Raw genomic sequence first — 26,091 nt, forward strand, 5'->3', positions numbered from 1 at the left:
TGTTTGTTATGTATATAATTCCACATGTGTTAATTCATAGTTTTGATGCCTTCAGTGTGAATCTACAATTTTCATAGTCATGAAAATAAAGAAAACTCTTTGAATGAGAAGGTGTGTCCAAACTTTTGGTCTGTACTGTATGACACGAAACTCTTTTAGCGCAAATAACACCAAATGTGAACAGCGTCTATTTTTCTCGTATTGTACTGAACTGACAATAAATGGTTTTACCGCAAATAACACCAAATGTTAGCGGTGTCTATTTTTCTCGTATCGTACTATAATAGAGCACTAAACGCTTTCACCATATATAGCTGCAGAAGTGAACAGAGTATATATTTCTCTTTTTCCACTGATATAAACCACTAAAGGCTTTTCAACATAGCACTTGCACCCCTACAACAAATTGCTGAAATGACATAGCTGTATAATGGCTATTTGGATCCCCAAATAATCTTTCCCTGCACTTGTAGATCGTATTTTTTTTCCCAATGATGTTTTCGGTATGACTCTCCCTAGCCCCTTCAACATCTGTCCCTGCACTTAGATGATGTGAAATTATTCCTCCCTATCCTTATCGTGCACTTACAAAACGCTTTTTTTTTTCACAATGAGGTTTTCTTTCACTCTCCCTAGCGCCTGCATAAACGCCTGAACAAAGTACGATGGTGTATGGCAGAATCTGAGGGCTGGCTGCTGATTGGCTGCATGCATGGCATTATGGGTCATCCTGCTCTTCCCAGCGTTCCTTGCCCCATGTCCTCACATGTGTAGCCGCCATGTTAGGAAGAATTGTGATTCGTTCCCATGAAGCGAGAAGAAATTTGCATTTGTTCAGAATCTAATTTTTCCTAAAATTCGGAACGAATTCAACTTCGTCAGCTTCGATTCGCTCATCTCTAGTTACGACCACCCTGCAATCCAGGATCAGTGGTTGTGCTTATACACTATAGGAAAAAGCGCTGGCCTGTGCGTACTCCCACGGCTATTTCCTGTAGTGTGCAAGCACGACCACCTCTGGTGGATTGCAGGGTGGTCGTAACCATGGAAACGAGCAGTGTATAATGTGATGGAAAAATGAATCCAGCCAGCAAAGGAGGCAATATGGACAATCGCAATACATTAGTAAGTGCCTTGTATTACCTTTCTCTACATGATAAATGCCATTTGCTAAAGTAAGACAGCCCCTTTAAGGAGAAGGTACATTTTAGAACTTAGGGTTGCCTTGATTTTGTTTCTATATTAATTGGAACTATATTGTGAACATTACTATAAACTATAAAACCATTTTGTGGCTTCTACAAAGCGCATCAGTTATATTAAAGGGGTTCTCCAGCTTCACAAAATTGATAGCTTGCCCTTAGGTAGGCCGTCAGTATCACATCAGTGGGCAAAGATGGTGGGGAGGGGGGCTGGGGAATAACAGACATTTGCAAATATTCAATGTTAACTCATGTACATGTCTATGTCAACAGGCCCGAGAGATACAAGCCAGGGTGCTGAAGGGAGCTCAGCTTGAACAGCCAGATGCCGTTCCTGTCCAGAAGTCTCTGGCAGCAGAGATTTCGGCAGAAATCGCCAGACATGCCGCAGTCCAGCGAGACTATGAAAAGGCAATCAAATTTTATAAAGAAGCACTAGTTTACTGCGAAACAGACAATAAGGTAAGAAGTGTCCCGAGGCTCGAATAGAGGTGCTGCTGGCATCAAAGGGGTATTCCCATCTCGACATTTGTGGCATAAATGTCCGATCAGTAATAAGTTCCACCTTTCACCGTCTTGAAGTGCCCATCTCAGGCTACTTTCACACTTGCGTTGTTGATTTCTGGTATTGAGATCCGGCAGAGGTTTTCAATACCGGAAAAAAACGTTTCCGTTTAGTCCTCATGCATTCTGAATGGAAAGAGATCTGTTCAAGATGCATCAGGACGTCTTCCACTGCGGTTTTGTGTCCGATCATAAAAACAGAAAAAAACAGATCCTGCGCTGAAAGCAATGTAAGTCAATGGTGACTGATCCATTTGTTTAGGAGCCTAAAAAAATGGATCCATCACCCATTGACGTTCAATGTATTTAGTGACGGATCCGCTTTTTTCCATTTTGATTTCACACAACCGCATCCTAACGGAACGGATGCATCCTCATGTGTAAAATCACAACGGATCCGTTTAATTGAGAGCCTCTGCTGGATCTCAATACCGAAATTAACAACGCAAGTGTGAAAGTAGCCTAGGCTACATCCACATCTGCATTTTGGCATTTCAGTACTTTGGTCTGGCAGAGGAGTCGGACCCACCAGATCCTTTTAACTATTATGGGATCCATTGGATGTCTGGCAAGAATACTGACTTTTTGCACACAAAAAAAAAAAAACTGCATGCCCGGAAACTCGACTGATCGCATTATAGTGAATAGAAATACTCATTAGACGTTTGGCTGATCCCGCCAATGTTGGTAAGTTCGCCCATCTAACGGGTTTGACCAGCTTTACCCTTCTGGTGCTGCCTCAGATTGGTGGTGTGTAAATGTATGAACATTTACATTATTCTAGCCAGAAAGGCATCAGTGCCCCCCCCCCCCTCCCCATTAACCCCTTCTTGACCTGAGCTGTCGCTCACCTTATCTTCCATATAGTTCTACAGATGATTAGTGGAGGATAAGAGCTTGTGGTTAATGTTTAAAGTCCATTTTTCTATCACTGTGTAGGTTATTATGGAGCTGGCACATCTGTATCTTGCTCAAGATGACATTGATTCCTGCCAGCAGCAGTGCGCCCTCCTACTGAAGAACGACCAACACAATGAGGCAGCTGCGATGGTGAGCCAGACGTCTGTACAGTAGTTATACACATACACCACATGAGCCGGGCCATGGGGGCTTGTACTCTATCACATCTGTTACACTAGGAGGACTTTATAAATAATGGAGATTTATTGCAGTCCTCCTGAAGGGTCTTGAATTGATTTCAGAAGTACAGAATTGCTGTCACTGTCCATGTCGGAGCAATGTAGGGATGGACAGCACTCCTTAGTATCAATGTGGTGGTGTCCACGCCAGTCTGCCTTGAAGGTTGAAGGTCCAAGACCATCTTCCGTGTCACCTCTTTAGGGGTTAAGGGCTGTGCAGCCAGTCCATATTGATGACATCAGTATCTGATCGCTGCACCCCCCGTGAAGAGGAGGCGGCACTTGTGCGAGCATTGTTTTCCTCTTCAAGATCACCCTGCGTATCGTCTTGCTTGCAGCAGCGGCTGCGCAGTGTAATTACAAGTACTCGTCCCATTCAAGTGACTGGAACAAGCACTTCTGAGATAACACACAAAGAAGTAGTGCTGGTGGGAGCGCCACCGCCTCTTCAAACAGCTGGTTGGCAGCGGTGCCGGGAGTCAAACCCCCACCAATCAGATATTGATGTCATCCAAAAGTACTGGCTGCCGATCCCTCTTAGAACCCATAGATATACTAAAGATATAGGCATGTCTTGGACATTTAGGCGCTTTCGTCTCTGCACATATGAAGGACTACAAATATAATCTTTACAGTGCTTCCAGCCCACTTTAGTACAGTAATATAGGTTATATATGTGATTAGTGCATAGGTAACCCTCTATATTGAATACCATTTACATTAATATTGCTGCACATTACGTTTAAAGAGGACCTTTCACCTCTTCTGATGTGGATTTTATCAACTACTTGAACTCCTCTCTATAACAATTCTGGAGCATCTGTTCTTAGGACTCTATGTTGTGGCTTTCCTTTATTTCTGCAGCCATGGTGGTCTGGGGCAATGAAAGGGGTTAAATCTATTTCCATTGTGGCCTAGGGCACCACGGGGCACGTTTATTAGGAACAGCGTTTAGACGCCGGTGTTAATAAAGCCCTAAGCTGGCGATGGATCTGCCGTAGTTATGTTGAGACAGCGGCCTCTTTATAACTTCGGCGTATCCAGCGCCAGCTTCCTACCTGTCGGGATGCCCAACCTGCGGCCCTCCAGCTGTTGCAAAACTACAACTCCCAGCATGCCCAGACAGCCTACAGCAGGGCATGTTGGGAGTTGTAGTTTTGCAACAGCTGGAGGGCCGCAGGTTGAGCATCCCTGATTTAGACCATTTTCTACTCCTGTAACAGGTGTAGACAATGGTGAATGAGACGGGCCTGCCGATCCACTCCCTTCCACGCCCATGCCACGCCCGCTTATTTAGACCTGGTGTGAACGGGTTAAAGTCACAGTTGCGCCACAATCTGCGCCTGAAATACGCCTAATATAGGCATATTTCAGCTTAATAAATGACCCCCTATATGTTTTTAATTCCCTTGATTACGAGGTACGAAGACTTAATGGGAATGTTGATAGGAGCTGGAACAATTTGCCATACCTCAGCGGCTGCAGAGCGTCGTAGACAGTCATTTACCTATGCGTCAGCTGAAGTAATGTCTAAATATGTCTGATGCATAATGTGAGTCACAGACGTCAGTCACGTTTTGGTGAGAACACACAGCGCCCCGAATACAAGGCCAGATAAACACGTTGAGCGTTCTAGAGCGACGTCAAGCAGAAGTCTGAGTCTTATCATTTCATCCTGTCGAGAAACTCGAGCCCAACTGCAGAAAAAAAAGAATCTCTATGTACTGACATGATGTCATCCTCTCGGCCGGATTTGGCAGATTTGCTGCTTTCTGGGCACTTTTGTGCTGTCATTATCCATACTGGACTTGTCAATGGCTGACATCACTGAGACATTTTGTTGGTGGAAGACAGAGAACAATTTTCCATTTGGAAAATACCAGGCACTGAAAAAGCTGCTTTAAAACACAGGCAAATCCCATAAATCCAAACCAGCCATATGCTGTATGCATCCTTTCTGCCTACCATAGCACAGAATATACAGTACACCGCGCGACATTGAAATTGCTACACCAAGAAGGACAAGCCGTCAGTTTATACAAATCGAGGAAGGAGCAGGTGTTGCAGGGTGTCATGGCCGGCAGCGTCTCTAGATTTGTCTCCTATTTAAGTACATCTGGGATGTCTTTGGTTGCCAATTGCAAAGGGAGCTGCCAGCAGCGGATCTTGATGATTTGTGTGCCCAAGTGCATTCAGCATGGCATGAATAACCTCATTATTGCATTTCTGTGCGTAGCGCTCATTTCTGTGCGTAGCGCTCATTCTCGACGTTCAAAAAATCAAGATGTTTTGAATATTTTGTGTCATTTCCGTTTTTCTGTCATTTGCATATTAGTAACATGTCTCTCGATCCTGTGATTTCCATAGTTCCATGACTTTTCCTTCTTGGTGTTGGAATTTCAACGTTGAGGAGTGTAGAAATGCAGTACGGCAGAATGGGCAACGTGAAGAATACATTTAAATAAAGGACTGCAAAATGAAGGACACAGAATATGTGATAACATAGCGTGAAATTCAGGGGCGGATTGGCCATAGACCTTACAGGGAAATCTCCCGATGGGCCGATGACCAGGGGGCCGCCTGGGCCCTTCTCACGGCCGGCCAGTGGAATTTTTTGGGGATGTATTTTGTGATGGACTGTGGTATTTGGCTCTGTCGGGGTGGTATAATGTGCCATAATATAGTATTGCTGGTCCTGCATTCCATCAATGTGGGCCTGACTACCAAAAGGGGCCACTTTTAATATTTTTTTTTCCAGGACCACTTTAAGTTCCCAGTCCACCCCTGGTGAAATTTGTTTGCACTGTTTGGGACAGCAGAGCGATTTTATGAAAAAAGAGGGTTTCTGGTCCTTAAAGTCTGGATATATTGCTTCCTAATGCCTAATACGATTGTAATATACTTATTATTGCAGTATGTCAGATCTTAGAACTCTCTTGTTGAAAATGCGGTATTCTCTGTAACCACCACTAGGGGGAGTATAAATGCTTCCAGACAGACTTCTTATTGAGTGTAATACTAAGGTTATGAATCCTCACTAAGTTAGTTCCTCATTGGGATACAGGGGCAGATTGGGAACCTAAAGCGGCCCTGGAAAAAATACCTAAAAGTGGCCCCATATGGTGGGAGGGTCTAAATTGACAGGAGGCGGGGCCACAAAAGTAGGGGAGTCAACAATACCATAGAACAAAATACAAATACCACATACCACATACCACAGTGCCGGACAATATATTTCCCCAAAAGCTGTCCCTCTCAATTGGCCATCAATAGCTGCCATTTTCTCTTCTCCTCCAGTTGTCTCAGATTAAGATATGGAGCAGGAGGCTCAGGAGGTGAGACGCGGGACATACCGTAGTTTAATTCAGGAGGTCATGTGCGGTCGCTGGCCGGGTACATGAGTACCTGATTTTCACATAGTTAATTATAACTGATGGCTTATTCTGTACCCAGCCAGCGGCAGAGATAGGGGCTTGGGCGCCCCCCCCCCCCCCCCCCCCCCCGGGCATCTGCCCCCCGGGAAATTTCCCTGTAAGGTCTATGGCCAATCTGCCCTGTAGGGATGGCTCCATGCAGAGTTTCATCATGTAATCCTTAGGCTGTGTGAATGGAGTTGGCAAAACACAGCTCCAATCCACTATGAAGATCTACGATGAAATGAATCAACACATCGTTATAAACCTATTTAGACAATGTTAAAAAAGAGAGAGGTAAATGGGAAGATGGACAGTTGGTCGCATGGACAGATGGATAGAAGATAGGTAGAAGACACGTAGAAGATGTATGGATTGGTGCAGTAGGTAGGTTAATAGATGGGTAAAATGGATGGGATAGGTAGATGACTAGGTAGATGGGTTGGATAGAAAATATGCATCGGATTAGATATTTGAGATTACAATAAATTAGATTACGTTCCATTAGAAATCCTTCTTGCATGACCATGTCTCTATACACCCTGCAGATGATGGCGGATCTGATGTTCAGGAAGCAGGACTACGAGCAGGCTGTATTCCACTTTCAGCAACTTTTGGAATGCAAGCCAGGTAAGTGCTGCACTGCCGATCGCAGCCGTGCAAACGATATCTAAGAATTTACAAAGGCCCTGATCACATCTCACTCGAGGCTTCTGTTTTTATCGCATCTGACACTGTAGCCTTGCAGATTCCTTTAACTTTTATGGTAACTATCAAGTGTCCATTTTTCTTCTTGCTGGGTGGAATAGTGCATCAGACTATTTCAATCTACCCATCAGAGACAAATGAAAACCAGTGGAACACAGGATAACTGAAGCCAGCCTATTCGGGAAAATCCTATTGAAATCAATAAGGACCCCTGCTGATCAGCTCTGGAACTGCACAGCGCTGTACATTGTGGAGCTGTTTACTGCAGCGCTGCTCCCATTGAAGTAATAGGCCATTAATATAAAGATCCTAGAGAACCCTATTTTTTTTTTTTTTTTTTTTTTATTAAACACACAAAGTCAAGTATGATGACAGACCTTGAGCACATTCTATGACATAATGTACATCATTAGTTTAGCAATTACATATAAAATGATATGACTTTGCAAAATAAAAGAGAAAAAAGGAAAACAGAATAAACTTTTTTGCTGTATCCAATCTTTGTACATTTTTTCTATTCCAGACAAGAGATATTTGCATAGCCGAATAAAGTTCTTTAGTACCACACTCCTCATAGTTCCTAATGCTTTTACCTGTACCCACAATTTCCACATGTCAAGGTTTTACTTCTATCCCACTTGTTCTGCATTTAAGGCTTCAATTAGTCTTCTAGCTGAATAGGCTGTCCTAGAAGACAAGCACCATTTCCCCCACACTTTTTGAAATTTGGATGAGCTGCCTCTGTTCTTGTACACTATGTTTTCATATGGTATGATAGTGTTAACCAATTGTTTCCACTGCGTTAGAGAGGGCGCCCTGTCGCCCATCCATCTCATAGCTATAGCCTTGCGTGCTAAAAATAATGTTTCTCTTAGAAATATCCTAGTATGATGTGAATATACAGTTTCATCCAGTATTCCAAATATGCAAGTTTTCGGATCTAGTGAGAGTGTGTTATCTATGAGATCTGCTAGTAAGTTTACAACCTCACTCCAGAATGATTGTAATACTGGACATGCCCAGATAAGGTGCCAGAAATCAGCTCCCTCTGATGTACATCTGTGGCATTCGGAATGAGCACGTCTGCCTATCCTGAATAGTCTGGACGGGGTTAAGTAACTTTGGTGTATTATGCATACTTGAATAAATTTGTTATTTATGGCCGGTGATACTAATGTGGGGGATTCTAGTATATCCTCTATTTCTTTGTTAGATAAGTCAGGAATCTTAGCTTTCCATTTATCTAATGCTAACATCGGGGTACCTTTCAGCTTGGCATCCAAGAGGTGAGTGTATAATACTGAGATGAAGCCTCGCGGCCCTTGAGAGCGTATTATGCCAATCATTGGAAAAGAGGAAAAAAGGACTGGGGAATTCCGATAATGCGACTGCAGAGCGTGTCTCAACTGCAGATATCTATAGAATGCCTGCCTTGGTAGTGCATATTTACGACTCAAGTCATTGAATACATTATTAGTATATAGATTTCCCATCGTGATAACCCCGCGCTCCTTCCAGAATGCTTTATCCTGTAGAATCAACAAATCAGGGAACATGGGGTTATCCCAAACTGGGGTCTCCAATAGATCCGTCTCCATCACATGTAAGCGCTTGCAGGCCGCCCATACCTGGATTGCTACTCTGTGAATTGGTAGTAGTTTACGAGGGAATAATTTCGGTTGTTCTAGGACCGGCCATAGGTTAGTGAGACCTAGGTACTCAGCTAACAGTTTTTCCTGTCTGCAAAGAGAACCTTCTGGGTATAACCATGATTTGATATTCCTTAATTGCCCTGCAAGGTAGTACAAGTGTATATCTGGTAAGGACATGCCCCCTTCTTTTTTAAGTCGGGTTAAATTCCCTATTGACAATTTAGGTCTGTTAGCTCCCCAAATAAAGGGTGAAAGCAAGGAGTTAATTTTCAGAAAAGTGACTTTTGGAATTAAATATGGAGCATGCTGTAGAATGTACAGACATTTCGGTAATACAATCAGTTTTATCAGATTTATTCTCCCTGAAACTGATAAGGGCAGACCCTGCCATATCCTGCATTTTTCTTTGCAATATGTTATAAGCGGTTGTACGTTTAGATCATGATAGGCCGCAACATCTTTTGTTATATAGATACCTAAGTATTTATAGCTATTTACAATGGGTAACTCCCCTCGAACAACATTATCATCCATTTGATATAGTGGGCATAAAGTCGATTTGGACCAGTTTATTTTTAATCCAGAGAATTGGCTAAATTGTTCTATTATTGCTATTGCCCTAGGAAGCGTGGACTCAGTCTGTGACATGAAGAGCACCATGTCATCAGCGTATAGACCTACTCTATCTTCTTGCTCTCCTATACGAGTACCCTGGAATTGTGAGTCTGCCCTGATCCTTATAGCTAATGGCTCTATGGCTAAGGCGAACAATAATGGTGACAGAGGACATCCCTGTCTGGTGCCACGTCCCAGCCTAAACCTTTCTGAGAGCATCCCATTTACCAATATGTCTGCACTTGGGAATTTGTATAGCATTTCCACCCACTGTAGATATCTAGGGCCAAACCCAAATTTTTTAAGAACCTGAAATAAATAGGGCCATTCGACAGAGTCGAATGCCTTTGCTGTAACTAAAGACGCTAAAGCCCATTTTTCCTGCCTTTGAATCCCGATCTGGGTCACCACCTGCACCCTCCTAATATTATCAGTGGTAGATCTGCCTGGTAAAAATCCGGATTGATCTGAATGCACCAAGGAGCATGCTACTTTTCCAAGTCGTATGGCTAAAATCTTTGCTATAATTTTATAATCGATATTCAATAAGGATATCGGGCGATATGATCCACATTCATCCGCACCCTTCCCCGGCTTCAGAAGCACCACAATAGTTGCATCATACAATGATGGTGGAAAGCAGCCATTCTCAAATGCTTCTCTATACATACGCAGTAGCACTGGATTTATATGGGCAGCATATTTAATGTAGACTTCTAAGGGGAGCCCATCTGGACCTGAAGCCTTTCCCCTAGCTAGCTGTGCTATGGATTCCTGTATTTCCAGAGCTGTTATAGGTGCCTCCAGACTCTCCACCGCCTCCTGCGACAGAGTAGGGAATTCCAAATCCTCAAAATAATGCATAACGTCTTCTATCTCATAGTTCACCCTAGTTTCATATAATTCTCTATAGTACTCTTGAAACCTGTTTGCTATAGAGTCCGGATCAGAAAGCGTCTGTCCATCTATCGCTTTTACTCGCAGTACCGCAGGGGAGGCCTGATTCTGCCTGACTATATGGGCTAAAAGTTTACTAGATTGATTTCCCATTTCAAAGTATGTTTGTTTGGTGAAGAACATTTTCCTTTGAGCTTTCTCTTTAAGTAAGGTTAAATATTGCCTTCCTGTTGTCAGCCATGCCACTCTGTTTTCGTCACTGGGATCAGCTATGTACGCTGCTTCCAACCCTGAGCACTCAGCCGCCAGTCTTTCCTCCTGTCTAGCTGCTGTTTTTTTAATATATGATATGGAGGAACGCAAACAGCCCCTGAGATATGCCTTCATAGTTTCCCATAGCAACATATTGTTTGATTCTTCTTCATGGCCTTCCATAAAGACCGCCAGCTGATCAGGAATGCGATCAGACGGTCCAAACAGGGTCAACCAAAAGGGATTAATCCGAGTTGAGCGTCTGATCACACCCCCATCCAATATCAGCTTTAGTTGTACTGGCGCGTGATCGGATACACCTCTAGAACCATACTCTATATCATATGCCAAAGAACATATATTTGAGTTACCCAGGGCGAGATCTATTCGCGACAGCGTATTATGGCTAGCTGAATGACATGAGTACTGTCTAACATCAGGATATTTAAGACGCCACAAATCTGACCAACCTACCTCCTCTAGTAATGCTGCAAGAGCTGTTTTATTGTGAGTCCTGCTATCCACCAACCCCTCCTGTTGATGTCTATCTAGGTCCTTATCTAGAGTCATATTAAAGTCTCCCAGGCTTAGTATGCGGGCTGATGGGTAAGAGGCTGCAAAACTCACAGCTTGGTGTATCACCTGCATGGAGAAAGGCGGCGGAATGTACACACCCAGAATTACATATAACTTACAATTAATGTATGCTGCCACAAATACATATCTCCCTGCCGAATCTATCTGATACTGTTCTAGTTCCCATCTGAGAGATTTATGCACCATTAGTGACACTCCTCTGGACAGAGTCGTGTGACATGAATGTTGCATCCACTGTACCCAAGGTTTTTGCAGCCGCCCAGTATTCTCGGGTATCATGTGAGTCTCCTGTAGGCATAGGATATGAGGATTAAATTTCCTGACAGCCAAGAATACCATGGTGCGTTTCCTTGCAGTTCCCAGTCCCCTAACATTCCAAGACATTATACGAAGTTCTGACATGATGTTTTTGTTTCAAGGACCTCATTTACCTCTCGTCTCTCTCCCTTTGGTACATTATGATTGATACAGCATATAACATATGAAATTTGAACTGTCAGGCTCCTCCTGACATAAACTGTGAGCGCTCACATGACGTAACTGAGAATCATACAATACGCTTTTGGTGCATATACCACATTTGTTGAGTGGCACTGCGTATTAACAGGGTGTGCATTTGGTGATTTACCAGTTGCACTAAAGATCTTATAACCGATATGAGAATAATAAAAAGAACTACATTCAAAACATAAGCTCCCTCCCTAACTTCCAACGGATAGCTGGTTTATGGCTTGGACCATTAGATCACCAAGGGATTCCACTCCTTTTCTTTTTTTTTTCCCTTTTCAGCCTGTTCTGTATTCTTAATATAGCTTATAATTTAACAGATCTATTCACCCCATCTCCTTCCTGTCTCATTTTTCTGATCCTGTTCTGATATTATCATGGCTATAAATATCTACAGAGAAGAAACTCCATAACAGGGCCTAGCAATATCTTAATTTTCGTTAGGCTGACTATATTTTCAAGTATAACTTTATCACAAATTATATACTCAAGTCCCCGGCTCTCCTTGTCTTGTCGTCAGCAAGGTTTGTTTGTCCGCATCTTTATCTTGGGGCCCCTGCATTTCTTCCTCTTCTATCCAGCCAGTCAGTGGCTTCTTCAGGATTATTAAAAAATCTGCTCACTTCACCATCCACTACTCTTAAACGGGCCGGATACACCATGGAGTAAGGTAGATTCTTTTCCCTCAGCCTCCTTTTAACTGAGATGAATGTTGCCCTTCTTTTCTGCAATTCAGATGAGAAGTCCGGGAAAATCATGATGATATTTTCATATTTAAGTTCTCGCCTGGTGCGCGCCATCTGCAGCACGTGGTCTCTATCCATCGAATTCAGGAGTCTTGCTAGTAGTGGTCTCGGTGGGTTCCCCGGTGGAAAGGGCTTGGCGTGTACTCTGTGTGCGCGCTCTTTAATAAACGCTGCTGAGAAAGACGCCTCTGGAAAGGAGCTGCGCAGCCATGTGGTGACGAACTCGCACGGATTGTTGCCCTCAGCTTTTTCAGGCATACCAATTATCCGTAAGTTATTACGGCGTGTGCGATTTTCATAATCGTCACACTTTTGTTGCCAAAAGTTAACTTTTTGCTCCAGCTCCTGCACTTTCGTAGGTATCGGCTGTAATCGATCCTCCACATTAGAGATCCTGGTCTCGGCCTCTCTCACGCGCTCCCGGATAGCCTGCATGTCGTGGCGGAGTAGGCCTATGTCCACCTTTACTTCCTCTAGCTTACCCACCATCGATGTGCGGCAGGTAGATATTGCGTGAAGCAGTTGTTCGGTAACTTGCTTAAGGGATGGTTCGGCTGTCACTTGGTCTGTTCCCACATGCGCCGGCTCTTCCGTCACCTCTGCTGTTGGTAAGGCCTGTGCGCCCGCGCCATCTTGGTCTTCCACGCGGGCAAACTCCCGGAGCCGTTCTGCAGCAGACTGCGGTTTGTTTCGGGACATGTTTGTGTTGCGGGACTTCCCCGACCTCCTGCTGGCTCTGGAGGTAATTTTTGCGGTGAATAAGCTTCAGGATAATGTAGAAGTTAGGGATTTAGGCTCGGAGCTCCTCTACATGCGTCCTCTCATATCGGCTTCCGGCCACGCCCCCCCCAGAGAACTCTTTTTTAAAGGCTATGTACACCTTCAGGGGCAGTTTTTTAAAATTGCATTTTACTCATTTTGGGAAAAAAATAATTTCTTCAATTGATCTTTATTAAGAACTAGCAGAAGGACCCGGCTTTGCACGGGTATATTTCATCTATTTCATTTAATGTTTGTGTGTGTTTCCACTATAACAGTGACATCTACAGTACCCCGCCCCTTCAACAGTGACCTCCACAGTGGCCTGCCCCCTTAACAGTAACATCCACAGCGCCATCCCATTTAACAGTGACCTCCACAGCGGCCTCCCTTTATTAGTGACCTCAACAGTACCCCGTCTTGTTAACAGTGATTTCCACAATAACCCACCCCCTTAACAGTTTCCTCCACTGAGCTTCGTTCCATTAAAATACGACCTCCACAACACCACACCCCCTTAACAGTGACCTCTACAGTACCCTGCCCCTTAACACTGACATCCATAGCGGACCGTCTCCTTAACTGTGACCTCCACCGTTTCCTACCCCCTTAACAGAGACCTCCACAGCTCCCGCCCCTTTAAGAGTGACCTCCATAGCATCCCGCCCCCTTAACAGTGACCTCCACAGCAGCCCGCCCCTTTAACACTGACCTCCACAGCAGCCGGCCTCTTTAACAGTGACCTCCACAGCTGCTGCCCCTTTATTAGTAACCTCCACAGTACCCCATCTCCGTAAAGGGAGTCTGTCACCACCATATGACCATATACAGCACTTACATGGCGCTGTAGCACACCTATACATGATTCTAATGGTACCTTTGTTATTTTCTTTAGACTTGCAGAAGCAGGAAAAATTATGTTTAATTCATATGCAAATAAGCGCTCGCAAGTGCCCAGGGGAGGCGTTCAGTGTGTAGGAGCCTAGGCTGCTCTGCCTTCTTTCAGCGTTACTCCTCCCCCGCCTCTTCCTTTAACCGCCCTCCTATTCCCTTGTGTCATCCCTAGGTCCGGCCGAGATAGAAACATAGAATGTGTCGGCAGATGAGAACCATTTGGCCCATCTAGTCTGCCCAATATACTGAGTACTATGGATAGCCCCTGGTCCTATCTTATATGAAGGATGGCCTTATGCCTATCCCATGCATGCTCAAACTCCTTCACTGTATTTGCAGCTACCACTTCTGCAGGAAGGCTATTCCATGCATCCACTACTCTCTCAGTAAACTTATCCCGTGCCTGCCAACTGCTCCCCCGGGCCGGCGCATGCGCACTAGTTGAATCGATGCCGTGCCCATGATGGGCATCGCAGTGTGCATGCCCCGGCCCAGCGAAGCAGTGCGCAGGTGCGGGATCTCGGCCGTGGCGTGGCTTAGCGGGACCTGGAGGCGTGGTTTTTAAGTCAGTCTTTTGAGGGTGGCCTGAATCGCCACCCTATCTGCCCCCTTAAATGTCACCTCCACAGCACTCCGCTCCCTTAACAGTGTTATCCACAGCGCCCTGCCCCTTTAAAGCTGACCTACAGCAGTGAAGAAAAATGGCTGGGTTGTTATGGAAACCTGGTGTAAAACTCTGTGTATGTGGAAACTAAGGGCCTGCGAGCTTCTATTGGCTGATAAGGGACATGTGACCAAGCTTCTATTGGCTAATGCATTTTTTGGGAATATCTCCGGAACGGTATGTGCTAGAGAGCTGAGACACGGTCTAAAACCTTCCCGGACACCTGATGTACCTGTGTGCCAAATGTCGTGATTGTAAATGTGACGATGCAGACTCCTTTAACGGACACACACACACACATACAGACTCTCAGCTTTATATATTAGATATTGAGCCGTTCTGTCACAAAGGGTTAATTGTCTGTCTAGCTGTGTTAATAGTATTTTCAGTTTGTGTCAGTCATCTAATTAACCTTCTCTCTGAATTATTTTGATTTTATAACACTTATTTAATCTGCATTCTTATCAGTAAGATAAGTAGGAGGAGTGTTTAGAAGGTCAGAGATCAGAAATAAGGAGCCATGCCTGATGGAACAAACTAAAAATTCAGAGCCTGCTACTAGAGAATCTCAAGGCTGCACAGAGAAAGGGGCTTCAAATTTTTAATAAAGACCAATTGAAAAAATGATTTTTAGCTCAAAATGAGTACAATGCAATAGTAAAAATAATGCCCCCAAAGGTGTACATAGCCTTTAAGTCTAAATATACTGTATAACATTTCTGAGTTAAAATCCATACGTATGCCCCAGACTTCAATAAATTGTATTTTGAAGCCACTGACTGATGATTTGGAGAGTTTCTGGGACTTGCTGTGTTAGCAGGTTCCCTGTCATTTGAACCGGTCGTTCTTACTTCTGTTGCAGATAATTATGCTACTCTTTCTCGCTTGATTGACCTCTTGAGAAGAGCTGGAAAACTTGAAGAAATACCAAAGTTTATCGATATGGCAGAAAATCACTCATCTAGAGCAAAGCTGGAACCCGGCTTCCACTACTGCAGAGGGTTGTATCTATGGTGCGTTTATTTCTGGTCTATTAGTTTTAGTATTGTGCAGGATGTATACACTGAGCAAATACAGGGGCGATCAGCATCCCCCTGGATGAGTATTAATATCCATAAGTGACAAGGGGTTGGTTTTCGCTGAGTTGTGTTTGTCCACATCTTTTCATAAGTCAATTAGCTTAGGAATCATTCTGCATCTGTGAAGGCTTGAACATCAGTTTTTACTGTTCATTAAAGGGCATCTGTCAGCAGGTTTGTCCCTATGACACTGGCTGATCTGTTACATGTGCACTTGGAAGCTGAAGACATCTGCGTTGGTCCCATCTTCCTATGTATTGCTGAGAAACGCATTGCTGAGAAACGTGATGTTTTAATATATGCAAATGAGCCTCTAGGAGCAACGGGGGCGTTACCATTACACCTAGAGGCTCTGCTCTCTCTGCCACTGCTGCATCCTTCAGTTTGATTGACAGGACCAGTCTAGCGTGGTGACATTTTCACTTTCTGTCCCTGTCAGTCAAAGTGCAGTGGGCGAGGCAGTTGCAGAGAGAGCGGAGCCTCTAGGTGTAATGGCAACGCCCCCATTGCTCTTAGTCACTTATTTGCATATATTAAAACATCACTTTTCTCAGCAATTCGGGCACATATGAACATGGGACCAACACAGATGTCTTCAGCTTCCAAGTGCACATGTAACAGATCAGCCAGTGTCATAGGGACAAAACTGCTGACAGATGCCCTTTAATATGAAGTGGGACACCAGGAATGGTTAGCACTAGTGTATGGAGGTTCTTTATTCTTATAATCACTGATGGAAGAGACAAAGCATAATTGAAAGCGGTAACAGAATAATTAAAAATAATGCGTGTAGATCTTGCTGTTGCATATTAGTTATGGTGCCCCCTGTGGTTGTTTTGACCCCATCTCAGAATTTCCCATCTTATGTGTCCAGTGCTGGTGAGATGAAGCTCTTACTAGTGTCCTGCACAGTAGCAGGCATCACTGGGCGACTGAACATTTGTGACCACCGTACATTAGGTGGACATTCTGAGAGGGAATAAAAAGAACGCCAGGGGGTGCCATTACAAGTTTGTTACAGCAGTAGCCACACACAGGAGCAATTTTTAAAAATAATTTCACTGGAAAATTGCTTTCTTTGGTGTGATCTAATAGAGAAATGTAATACCAAATTGTGGGACAACCCCGTTAAAGCTGATACTTTTTTGGGTCTACTAAAGTGTCTCCTGAAGTGTTAAAAAAAAAAAATTCAACCATGTATAGAGTTAAGGTCGAGCCCAACTATCTGTTGAAAATGGGTTCAAGTCCACTTGTGAGAATTGCTATCCTTTTGCATAAGCAAGGGGAATCTTACTTTTTTAAAGGGATTGTGCGTCTGAACCGTTCCCTTTTGTTCCAAAGAGTCCTCTGTAAATAAGCTATTCACGCGGCCTCTTACGAGCAGGTGAACCAGGCTACAAGTGTTCAGTTGCAGCGCCACCACAGGGGAAATAAAGCATTACACGATGCCCTCTGATATTCGTGGACTGTCTGTGTAACCCTCAGTTGTGCTGGAGATTTTCTATCCTTTCATATAAAGCGAATAGAATAGCAATATATATTTCTGGAAGGCCCCTTTAGAGGTCATTCCGCTACTTAAAGGGATATTTCCATCTTGGACTTTTATGGCATAACAATAGGATATGCAACATATATATCAAATAGGTGAGAGTCTCACCTCTGGGACCCTTACCTATCTCCAGAACAGGGCCCCAAATTAAACAGAGGCTGTGCATGCGCGGCCACCAACTGGTTTGGCTATTTTCATTAGTCCCATAGTTGTGAATAGAGGGGTGGCTGCGCTTGCATGACCTACTCTCCATTCACTGCTATGTGACTTCCGTAAATAGCCTGACCCCTTTGCTCAGGTATTTTCCAGATGTCTCATAACAATGAATGGAGAGTACGCCGTGCATGTGTGGCTTGCTCTCCGTTTACTTTGGGGGCCCCGTTCTAGGAGTAGAATCTAGAGGTGGGACCTGCAGCTATCTGACATTGATGGCATAGCCTATCCATATGCTGTAATTGTTCCAGGTGGGACAACCACTTGAAGTGAGTCATCCTGCACCTTAATTTTTCCTAAAGGCTTATAATGGTATATTTAGCTGAGTAATACTTACCGTACAAACCCCGCTACTCCCCTACTGCCGCTACCCAAGTTTCACACTAGTGTGTCCGAGCCACCAACGCTGCCGTTTCTTCATGGGCATATGACTGCTGCAGCCAACCACTGGTTATAGCAGATGAGGTCACCTCTGCAGTCAGTGACTGGCTGCAGCAGTCACATGTCTATGTCGAAAGGTCATTGCTGGAAGCCATCATACAGAGACCAGCAGAGGACTCTAGGAAGTGGCGGAGCAGGGGCAGCCTCGGGGGTCAGTAAAGTGAGGATTACAAAGTGCATTATTTTAGACCATTCTGAGCTTTTTGTCAAAACCTTAACCCCTTAAGGACTCAGCCCTATTTCACCTTAAGGACTTGGCTATTTTTTGCAAATCTGACCAGTGTCACTTTAAGTGCTGATAACTTTAAAAGGCTTTGACTTATCCAGGCCGTTCTGAGATTGTTTTTTCGTCACATATTGTACTTCATGACACTGCTAAAATTGGGTCAAAAAAGTAAATTTTTTTGCATCCAAAAATACCATATTTACCAAAAATTTTGAAAAATTTGCAAATTTCAAAGTTTCAGTTTCTCTACTTCTGTAATACATAGTAATACCCCCAAAAATTGTGATGACTTTACATTCCCCATATGTCTACTTCATGTTTGTAGCATTTTGGGAATGATATTTTATTTTTTTGGGGATGTTACAAGGCTTAGGCTACTTTCACACTAGCGTTAGGAGCAAATCCGTCTGATGTTTCATCAGACGGATCCGCTCCTATAATGCAGACGTTCGCATCCGTTCAGAACGGATCCGTCTGCATTAAAACTTCGAAAATTTTCTAAGTCTGAAAGTAGCCTGAGCGGATCCGTTCAGACTTTACATTGTAAGTCAATGGGGAACGGATCCGCTTGAAGATTGAGCCATATGGTGTCATCTTCAAGCGGATCCGTCCCCATTGACTTACATTGTAAGTCTGGACGGATCCGCTCGCCTCCGCACGGCCAGGCGGACACCCGAACGCTGCAAGCAGCGTTCAGGTGTCCGCTCACTGAGCGGAGCGGAGGCTGAGCGCTGGCAGGCGGATGCATTCTCAGTGGATCCGCCTCCATAGAGAATGCATCAGGGCCGGGCGGCTGCGTTCAGGACCGCTCGTGAGCCCCTTCAAACGGAGCGCACGAGCGGACACCTGAACGCAGGTGTGAAAGTAGCCTTAGAAGTTAAGAAGCAAATCTTGAAATTTTTCAGAAATTTACAAAAAAAACAATTTTTAGGGACCACTACAGGTCTGAAGTCACTTTGCGAGGCTTACATAATAAAAACCGCCCAAAAATGACCCCATTCTATAAACTACACCCCTCAAGGTATTCAAAACTGATTTTGCAAACTTTGTTAACCCTTTAGGTGTTGCACAAGATTTAATGGAAAATAGATGCAATTTCAAAATTTCACTTTTTTGGCAGATTTTCCATTTTAATATTTTTTTTCCAGTTACAAAGCAAGGGTTAACAGCCAAACAAAACTCATTATTTATGGTCCTGATTCTGTAGTTTACAGAAACACCCCATATGTGGCCGTAAACTGCTGTACGGGCACACGACAGGGCGCAAAAGGAAAGGAATGCCATACGGCTTTTGGAAGGCTGATTTTGCTGGACTGTTTTTTTTACACCATGTCCCATTTGAAGCCCCCCTGATGCACCCCTAGAGTAGAAACTCCATAAAAGTTACCCCATCTAAGAAACTACACCCCTCAAGGTATTCAAAACTGATTTTACAAACTTTGTTAACCCTTTAGGTGTTGCATAAGATTTAATGGAAAATAGATACAATTTCAAAATTTCACTTTTTTGGCAGATTTTAAATTTTTATATTTTTTTTCCAGTTACAAAGCAAGGGTTAACAGCCAAACAAAACTCACTTTTTATGGCCCTGATTCTGTAGTTTACAGAAACACCCCATATGTGGTCGTAAACCGCTGTACGGGCACATGGCAGGGCGCAGAAGGAAAGGAATGCCATACGGTTTTTGGAAGGCAGATTTTGCTGGACTGGTTTTCTTGACACCCTGTCCCATTTGAAGCACCCCTAGAATAGAAACTCCAAAAAAGTGACCCCATTTTAGAAACTACGGGATAGGGTGGCAGTTTTGTTGGTACTAGTTTAGGGTACATATGATTTTTGGTTGCTCTATATTACACTTTTTTGTGCAGCAAGGTAACAAGAAATAGATTTTTTGGCACGTTTTTTTTTTTTTGTTATTTACAAAATTCATCTGACAGGTTAGATCATGTGGTCATTTTATAGAGCAGGTTGTCACGGACGCGGCGATACCTAATATGTATACAATTTTTTTTATTTATGTAAGTTTTACACAATGATTTCATTTTTAAAACAAAAAAAATGTTTGTGTCTCCATAGTCTAAGAGCCATAGTTTTTTCAGTTTTTGGGCGATTATCTTCAGTAGGGTCTCATTTTTTGCGGGATGAGATGACGATTTGGCACTATTTTGGGGTGCATATGACTTTTTGATCGCTTGCTATTACACTTTTTGTGACGTAAGATTACAAAAAATTGCTTTTTTTACACCGTTTTTATTTTTATATTTTTACGGTGGTCACCTGAGGGGTTAGGTCATGTGATATTTTTATAGAGCCAGTCGATACAGACGCGGCGATACCTAGTATGTATAATTTTTTTTTTTATTTAAGTTTTACACAATGATTTCATTTTTGAAACAAAAAAAATCATGTTTTAGTGTTTCTATAGTCTAAGAGCCATAGTTTTTTCAGTTTTTGGGCGATTATCTTGGGTAGGGTATGATTTTTGCGGGATGAGATGACGGTTTGATTAGTACTATTTTGGCGTACATGCGACTTTTTTGATCACTTTTATTACCTTTTTTGGGAAGTAAGGTGGGCAAAATTTCAAATTCCTAATAGTTTTTATTTTTTTATTTTTATGGCGTTCACCGTGCGGGGTAAGTAACATTGCCGTTTTATAGATCAGGTCGTTACGGACGCGGCGATACCAAACATGGGTAGGGAATTTTTTTTTTTTTTCATTTTTGATCAGTGATAAATGTGTTTTTTGATTTTTACTTTTTTCACTTTTTTTCACTTTTTTTTTTACCCAGACCCACTTGGTTCTTGAAGATCCAATGGGTCTGATGTCTGTATAATACAGTACAGTACACCATATAGTGTTTTGTACTGTATTTTACTTACACTTTGTCTGAACAGATCTCTGCCTTTAGCACAGATCTGTTCAGCACCATGGACAGCAGGATGCCTGAGACGGCGTCCTGTTGCCATGGGAACCTTCCCCGTCTGCTCAGTACTGGTCAGAACTTCGCAGACGGGTAAGGGTAAGGACGGGGCTGTCGGGGGGCTGTCTGGGGGCTCTCTCCATCGGGGGGCTGCAAAGGCACAGCAGCCCCCCGATGGGAGAGGGAGGGAGCTCCCTCTTACTGTTAATTTTTTCCATACAGCGGTCCGTACGGACCGCGGTATGGAAAGGGTTAAACGGCTGACATCTGCACAGATGTCAGCCGTTTATACCAGGGTGTCAGCAATGTGCTGGCACCCTGGTATACCCACTAACTAACCACCAACGATTATTCAAGGGGAGGCGGGCGGGGGATCGCGATCCCGCCTGCCGCACCGCCCACAACTCCCCCCCCTGCACCAACTGCCGGCAAAAAATCATGCAGGGGTGCAGGGGGGGTGGAAAATCTTTATTTTAGGGACACTAAAGTTTCTGATCCCCGCGGTCAGGGACCGCGGGGATCAGAAACTGCAGAAAGCGCAGCAAACCGCAGGTCTGAATTGACCTGCGGCGATCGCCGATACGGGGGGGTCACATGACCCCCCCTGGCGTTGTGACAGGATGCCGGCTGAATGATTTCAGCCGGCATCCTGTTCCGATTAACCCCTAACGATTTAAAGTTAGGACGTACCGGTACGCCCTGCGTCCTTAAGCGGTTGAAGGGTGTGGACAAGGTTTAGGGGAGGATTACGGAAAGACTGTATGTTGTAAATTCACTGCTTGTCTTATTGTTTTCTGAAGGTACACCGGAGAGCCTAATGACGCCCTTCGACATTTCAATAAAGCGCGCAAAGACAGCGACTGGGGACAGAGCGCTATCTATAACATGATTGAGATCTGCTTGAATCCTGATAATGAGACAGTAGGAGGAGAGGTCTTTGACAATCTGGATGGCGACATGGGGTACGGTCCATTACCGGATTATTTCAGTGCGTCACAACCTTCTACCTAGAGGAATAATAGCTGTAGTATAACACACTGTGTATAATATCCAGAACGCTCCATTATAAAGGTGTTTTTTTTTGCTGATAAGTGATGACCTATCCTCCAGGATCCCCACCAGTCAGCAGTTTGAGAAAGCACCGGACCTCGCCATAGCGTTCTCTCAGCTCACCATGCACAGCGCCGTACATTATACAGCAGCTGTGCTTGGAATCGCAGCTCGACCCCATTCACACTGAGCTGCTTCTAGGCTATGTGACCGATGACCATGACATCACTGAAAGTTGCAAGAAGGCCGCGGCGCTACTCCAAGCACCAGTGCCTTCTTAAACAGCTGATCTGCGGGGATCCCGCTGATCAGATACTGAGTAAAAAAAACTCTTGAAAGCCTCTTTAAACGCTTGAAGAGGACCCGTCTCCCCTCCTGACATCACTTTTTCAGTAACTACTTGCATTCCACATGCAATAACAATTCTGGAGCATCTTTTCATATAATTGCATGCTGTACCATTCCTCTCTTGTTCCTACTGGAAACGTATGAATAAATGCACAACTGGGTGTCCCTGCAGAGACTGACAGCACCTGGTTGGCAGTTTATTAATAGAATCTAGTAGGAATAATAGAGGTACGGTACAACATAGTCATAAGAATTGATGTTCCAGAATTGTCATTTTTTGTGGAATAATATTTACTAAATCAGACATGTCAAGAGAGGCGACAGGTCCTCTTTAAAGGGAATCTGTCACCTCCATCTAGTACTATTAACTGTGAAACACCAAAAAATAAATATCTCGCGTGGAGTTATTCGTATATCACCTATAACGCTCAGAGAGCTACCACACAAGTAATTATAATCAATAAGTTCTTTATTAAACATCCATTTTCAATACATTAGTAAAAAGTTACAAAAAAGCAGCAGTCATGGGAACACAGAGTGAGCTCCAGACCATAAGGGACTAGTATCGCCACAGTTTAAGCAGTATCAGATGAGTGGGGCTCATATGGCAAAATGCACACAGGATATAAATAACAATGCACCGCAAGCATAGTCCAGGCCTGGCGGTGTGGGCCTACGTGCACCCCTACAAAAAAGGAACTGCTGGGGGGAAAGAAAGTACAAAAAGTAACATAACGTACTGACCCTAGTCTGGAGCAGCCGCCCGACGATCGTTGTTTCGCTTCACGCTTCCTCTTGGGGCATGACTGCTGCTTTTTTGTAACTTTTTACTAATGTATTGTAAATGGATGTTTAATAAAGAACTTATTGATTATAATTACTTGTGTGGTAGCTCTCTGAGCGTTATAGGTGATATACTATTAACTGTGGCATACATGAGCAGTACCACTGGCACTGACTCCAGATTGCTACTGTATATGGGTATACCCAGTTCGCCCACTGTGCCACCGCAATCCGCCATTGTAATACATTGACCAGAGTCATGAGCCACGCACATAATGGAGAGGAACTCCTTAGCGTTAGCTCATGTGCCCTGTCAATGTATTATAGCAGTGGTTTGCAGGGAAACAGGCAGAGTCTACACATATAAGGTAGCGCTCTGGAGTGAGTGTGAGCGGTAGTACTCATGTAATGCCTGAGGGAGGTGATAGTTCCCCTTTAAAAGCCACCAAAGCAACAGATATATATTGCACAACGGTAATCGTACATTTTACTCTTTTATTGTAGGAATTCCACCGAAAAGCAGGAATCTGTGCAGCTCGCTGTCAGAACTGCCGAGAAACTTCTGAAAGAGCTAAAGCCACAGACTCTCCAGGGTCACATCCAGCACCGGATCATGGAGAATTATTGCCTAATGGCAACCAAGCAGAAAGCGAATGTAGAGCGAGCTCTGAACACATTTACAGAAGTGGCTGCGGCAGAGGTGATGTCAGGTCTCGTACTGTATACCTTTTAATCCATAGCGTAGAAAAAGGGTTCTGATAACGCTGCAGCTGCCCACCGTAAGCTCTCTGTGGGCTCATCTAGTATGGCCCGAGAGCCGCAGGGGCACCACCCTTAGAAAAGTAATGACTCCAGATTGTTTGAGTATACATTTATGGTGCGGCCTAGCATGGTCTAGAGCAGTCTTCCACAACCTTTTTTCAACCCTGGCCCTCTTCTGACCGTCTTTCCTTCCTGTGGCCCCCCTGTCTTGGTGGAGTGCGGAAGGGGGAGGGAGAAGGAAGCTGAACCAACGATCTTCAGAGCGCGCGTGGCGATCCGGTCACTTGGAAGCACCGTCACGCTACATCTGTTTTAAAAAAAATTCACTTCTGACTTTTCTTTAACTCATTCCTGTTCTTCTCACCTCCCTCTCTGACCCTCTTAGTCTCATGTCGTGGCCCCCCATTTATGCAATTATTATTTTTTCCCTCTGTGGCCCTCTCGGAATATCCTGGGGGGCCATGTGGCTCTCAGTTGAGAACTGCTGATCGTCATTGCCGTAGCGGGCACACCACGAATGCATTGTACCCACACTGTGGAATCTGTCACGTACATTCCTATTAACCTGATCTGGGCTATAATCAGGACTTTTGGATTTATCAGGTCCCAGTCACTGAGGCCCAGAATTCAGGCTTCAAAAAGTAACATAATGGGACTTTTCTGACTTTCCTGCACAAAAAATGTAGCAAAGTTTATCATTTTTACATGACTTATTCCAGTTTTTAAATGTAGGTGGGAAAGTGCGCGCGGTTAGCTATGTTAAAGAGGACCCTTCACCAGTTTTTTCTTTATAAAAGCAATTTCTCATACTGTAGTCCAGGTTCAGGAGAATCCATCTTGCAAATTTTTTCATGATCCGCTCCTCCGTTGCGCCGCTACGCCCCCCGCTTGCTTTTGGCACCTGATATGTTAATTAATAGCATTGGTACAGGGAGGAGGAGACACCAGCTTTTCTCAGTGGGTGTTTCCTTTTCCTTGGCTGTGACGCGGTCCAATCGCTGTGGACTGCTTTACAGCCAGGAGAAGACGAGCTGTTCTAATGAGATTTGGTAAGTCTCACGAGAACAGGCTATGTTAGCGAGCATAGTACTTGCTGTACACAGCCTGTTCTCATGAGATTTACCAAATCTCATGAGAACAGCTCGTCGTCTCCCTGTCTGTGAATCAGTCTGCAGCGATTGGACACCTTTGAGCCCCTTTCTCTATACAGCCTTGAGATTCTCTAATAGCATGCTCTGTGTTTTTACTGTGTTCCATCAGGCAGCTCCTTATCTCTGATCTCTGACCTTATAGCACAATTCTTATCTTACTGATAGGAATGTGGCTTAAATAAGTGTTTCTGAGCTATTAGTAATTGAGAGATAAGGGTTATTAGATGACTGGCACAAAGTGAAAGTATGATTATCACAACTAGGCAGAAGTTAACCCTTTATAACAAATCTGCTGTATATTTTTAATAAAGACCAATTGAAAAAATGATTTTAAGTCCAAAATGAGTGAAATGCAATCAAATGTGTACATAGCCTTTAACCCCCTTCCCGACATGTGACGTACTATTATGTCACATGCCAGGTCTTTAAAGCAGGGGCCCGCTCCGCCATAGCAACCCGGTCCCTGCAGTTTCCTACAGCAGATACTGGCAGAGCTAATGTCCACGACCGGCGGTAATGCTGATCAGTGACATTTAACCCCTCAGATGCCATGGTCAAACCTGACCACGGCATCTGAGCATGCTGAAAACCGGAAGTGCGCGCTTCCGGATATGCGGCGATCAGGGGAGCTGGAACTTGTGTGCAGCAGCCTCTGTCATAGTCTATGACACGAGGCTGCTGCACAGTCTTTCCTATGGAGCCCTTGCCTGTAATAGGGCTCCATAGAAAAGTGCATTGGAGTCTATGATAATAGCTATCAAATGGTTCCCTATGGGTAAAAAAAATAAATAATAATAAAAATTATAAAAGTTCACCCCCCTTTCCCCAAAATGAAAATAAAAAATAAAATAAAAAATATATATATACAGTTGCAAGGAAAAGTATGTGAACCCTTTGGAATTATAAGGATTTCTGCATAAATTGGTCATAAAATGTGATCTGATCTTCATCTAAGT

At 43.9% G+C, this 26,091-nt stretch overlaps 1 protein-coding gene across 1 annotated transcript in view; it reads left to right on the forward strand.

The window, feature by feature from the left end:
- The window catches only part of TTC21B (tetratricopeptide repeat domain 21B), a 91,624-nt gene that overhangs the window by 50,420 nt on the left and 15,113 nt on the right, over positions 1–26,091 (forward strand). Inside the window, exons 20-25 of the mRNA XM_040440285.1 lie at positions 1,476–1,664; positions 2,706–2,816; positions 6,867–6,948; positions 15,472–15,622; positions 21,842–22,003; positions 23,727–23,922. Coding sequence (XP_040296219.1) covers positions 1,476–1,664; positions 2,706–2,816; positions 6,867–6,948; positions 15,472–15,622; positions 21,842–22,003; positions 23,727–23,922 — 891 coding nt within the window. The remainder of the gene's footprint in view (positions 1–1,475; positions 1,665–2,705; positions 2,817–6,866; positions 6,949–15,471; positions 15,623–21,841; positions 22,004–23,726; positions 23,923–26,091) is intronic.

Source organism: Bufo bufo, chromosome 7, assembly GCF_905171765.1.
Source record: "Bufo bufo chromosome 7, aBufBuf1.1, whole genome shotgun sequence".
Taxonomy (NCBI): Eukaryota; Metazoa; Chordata; class Amphibia; order Anura; family Bufonidae; genus Bufo; species Bufo bufo.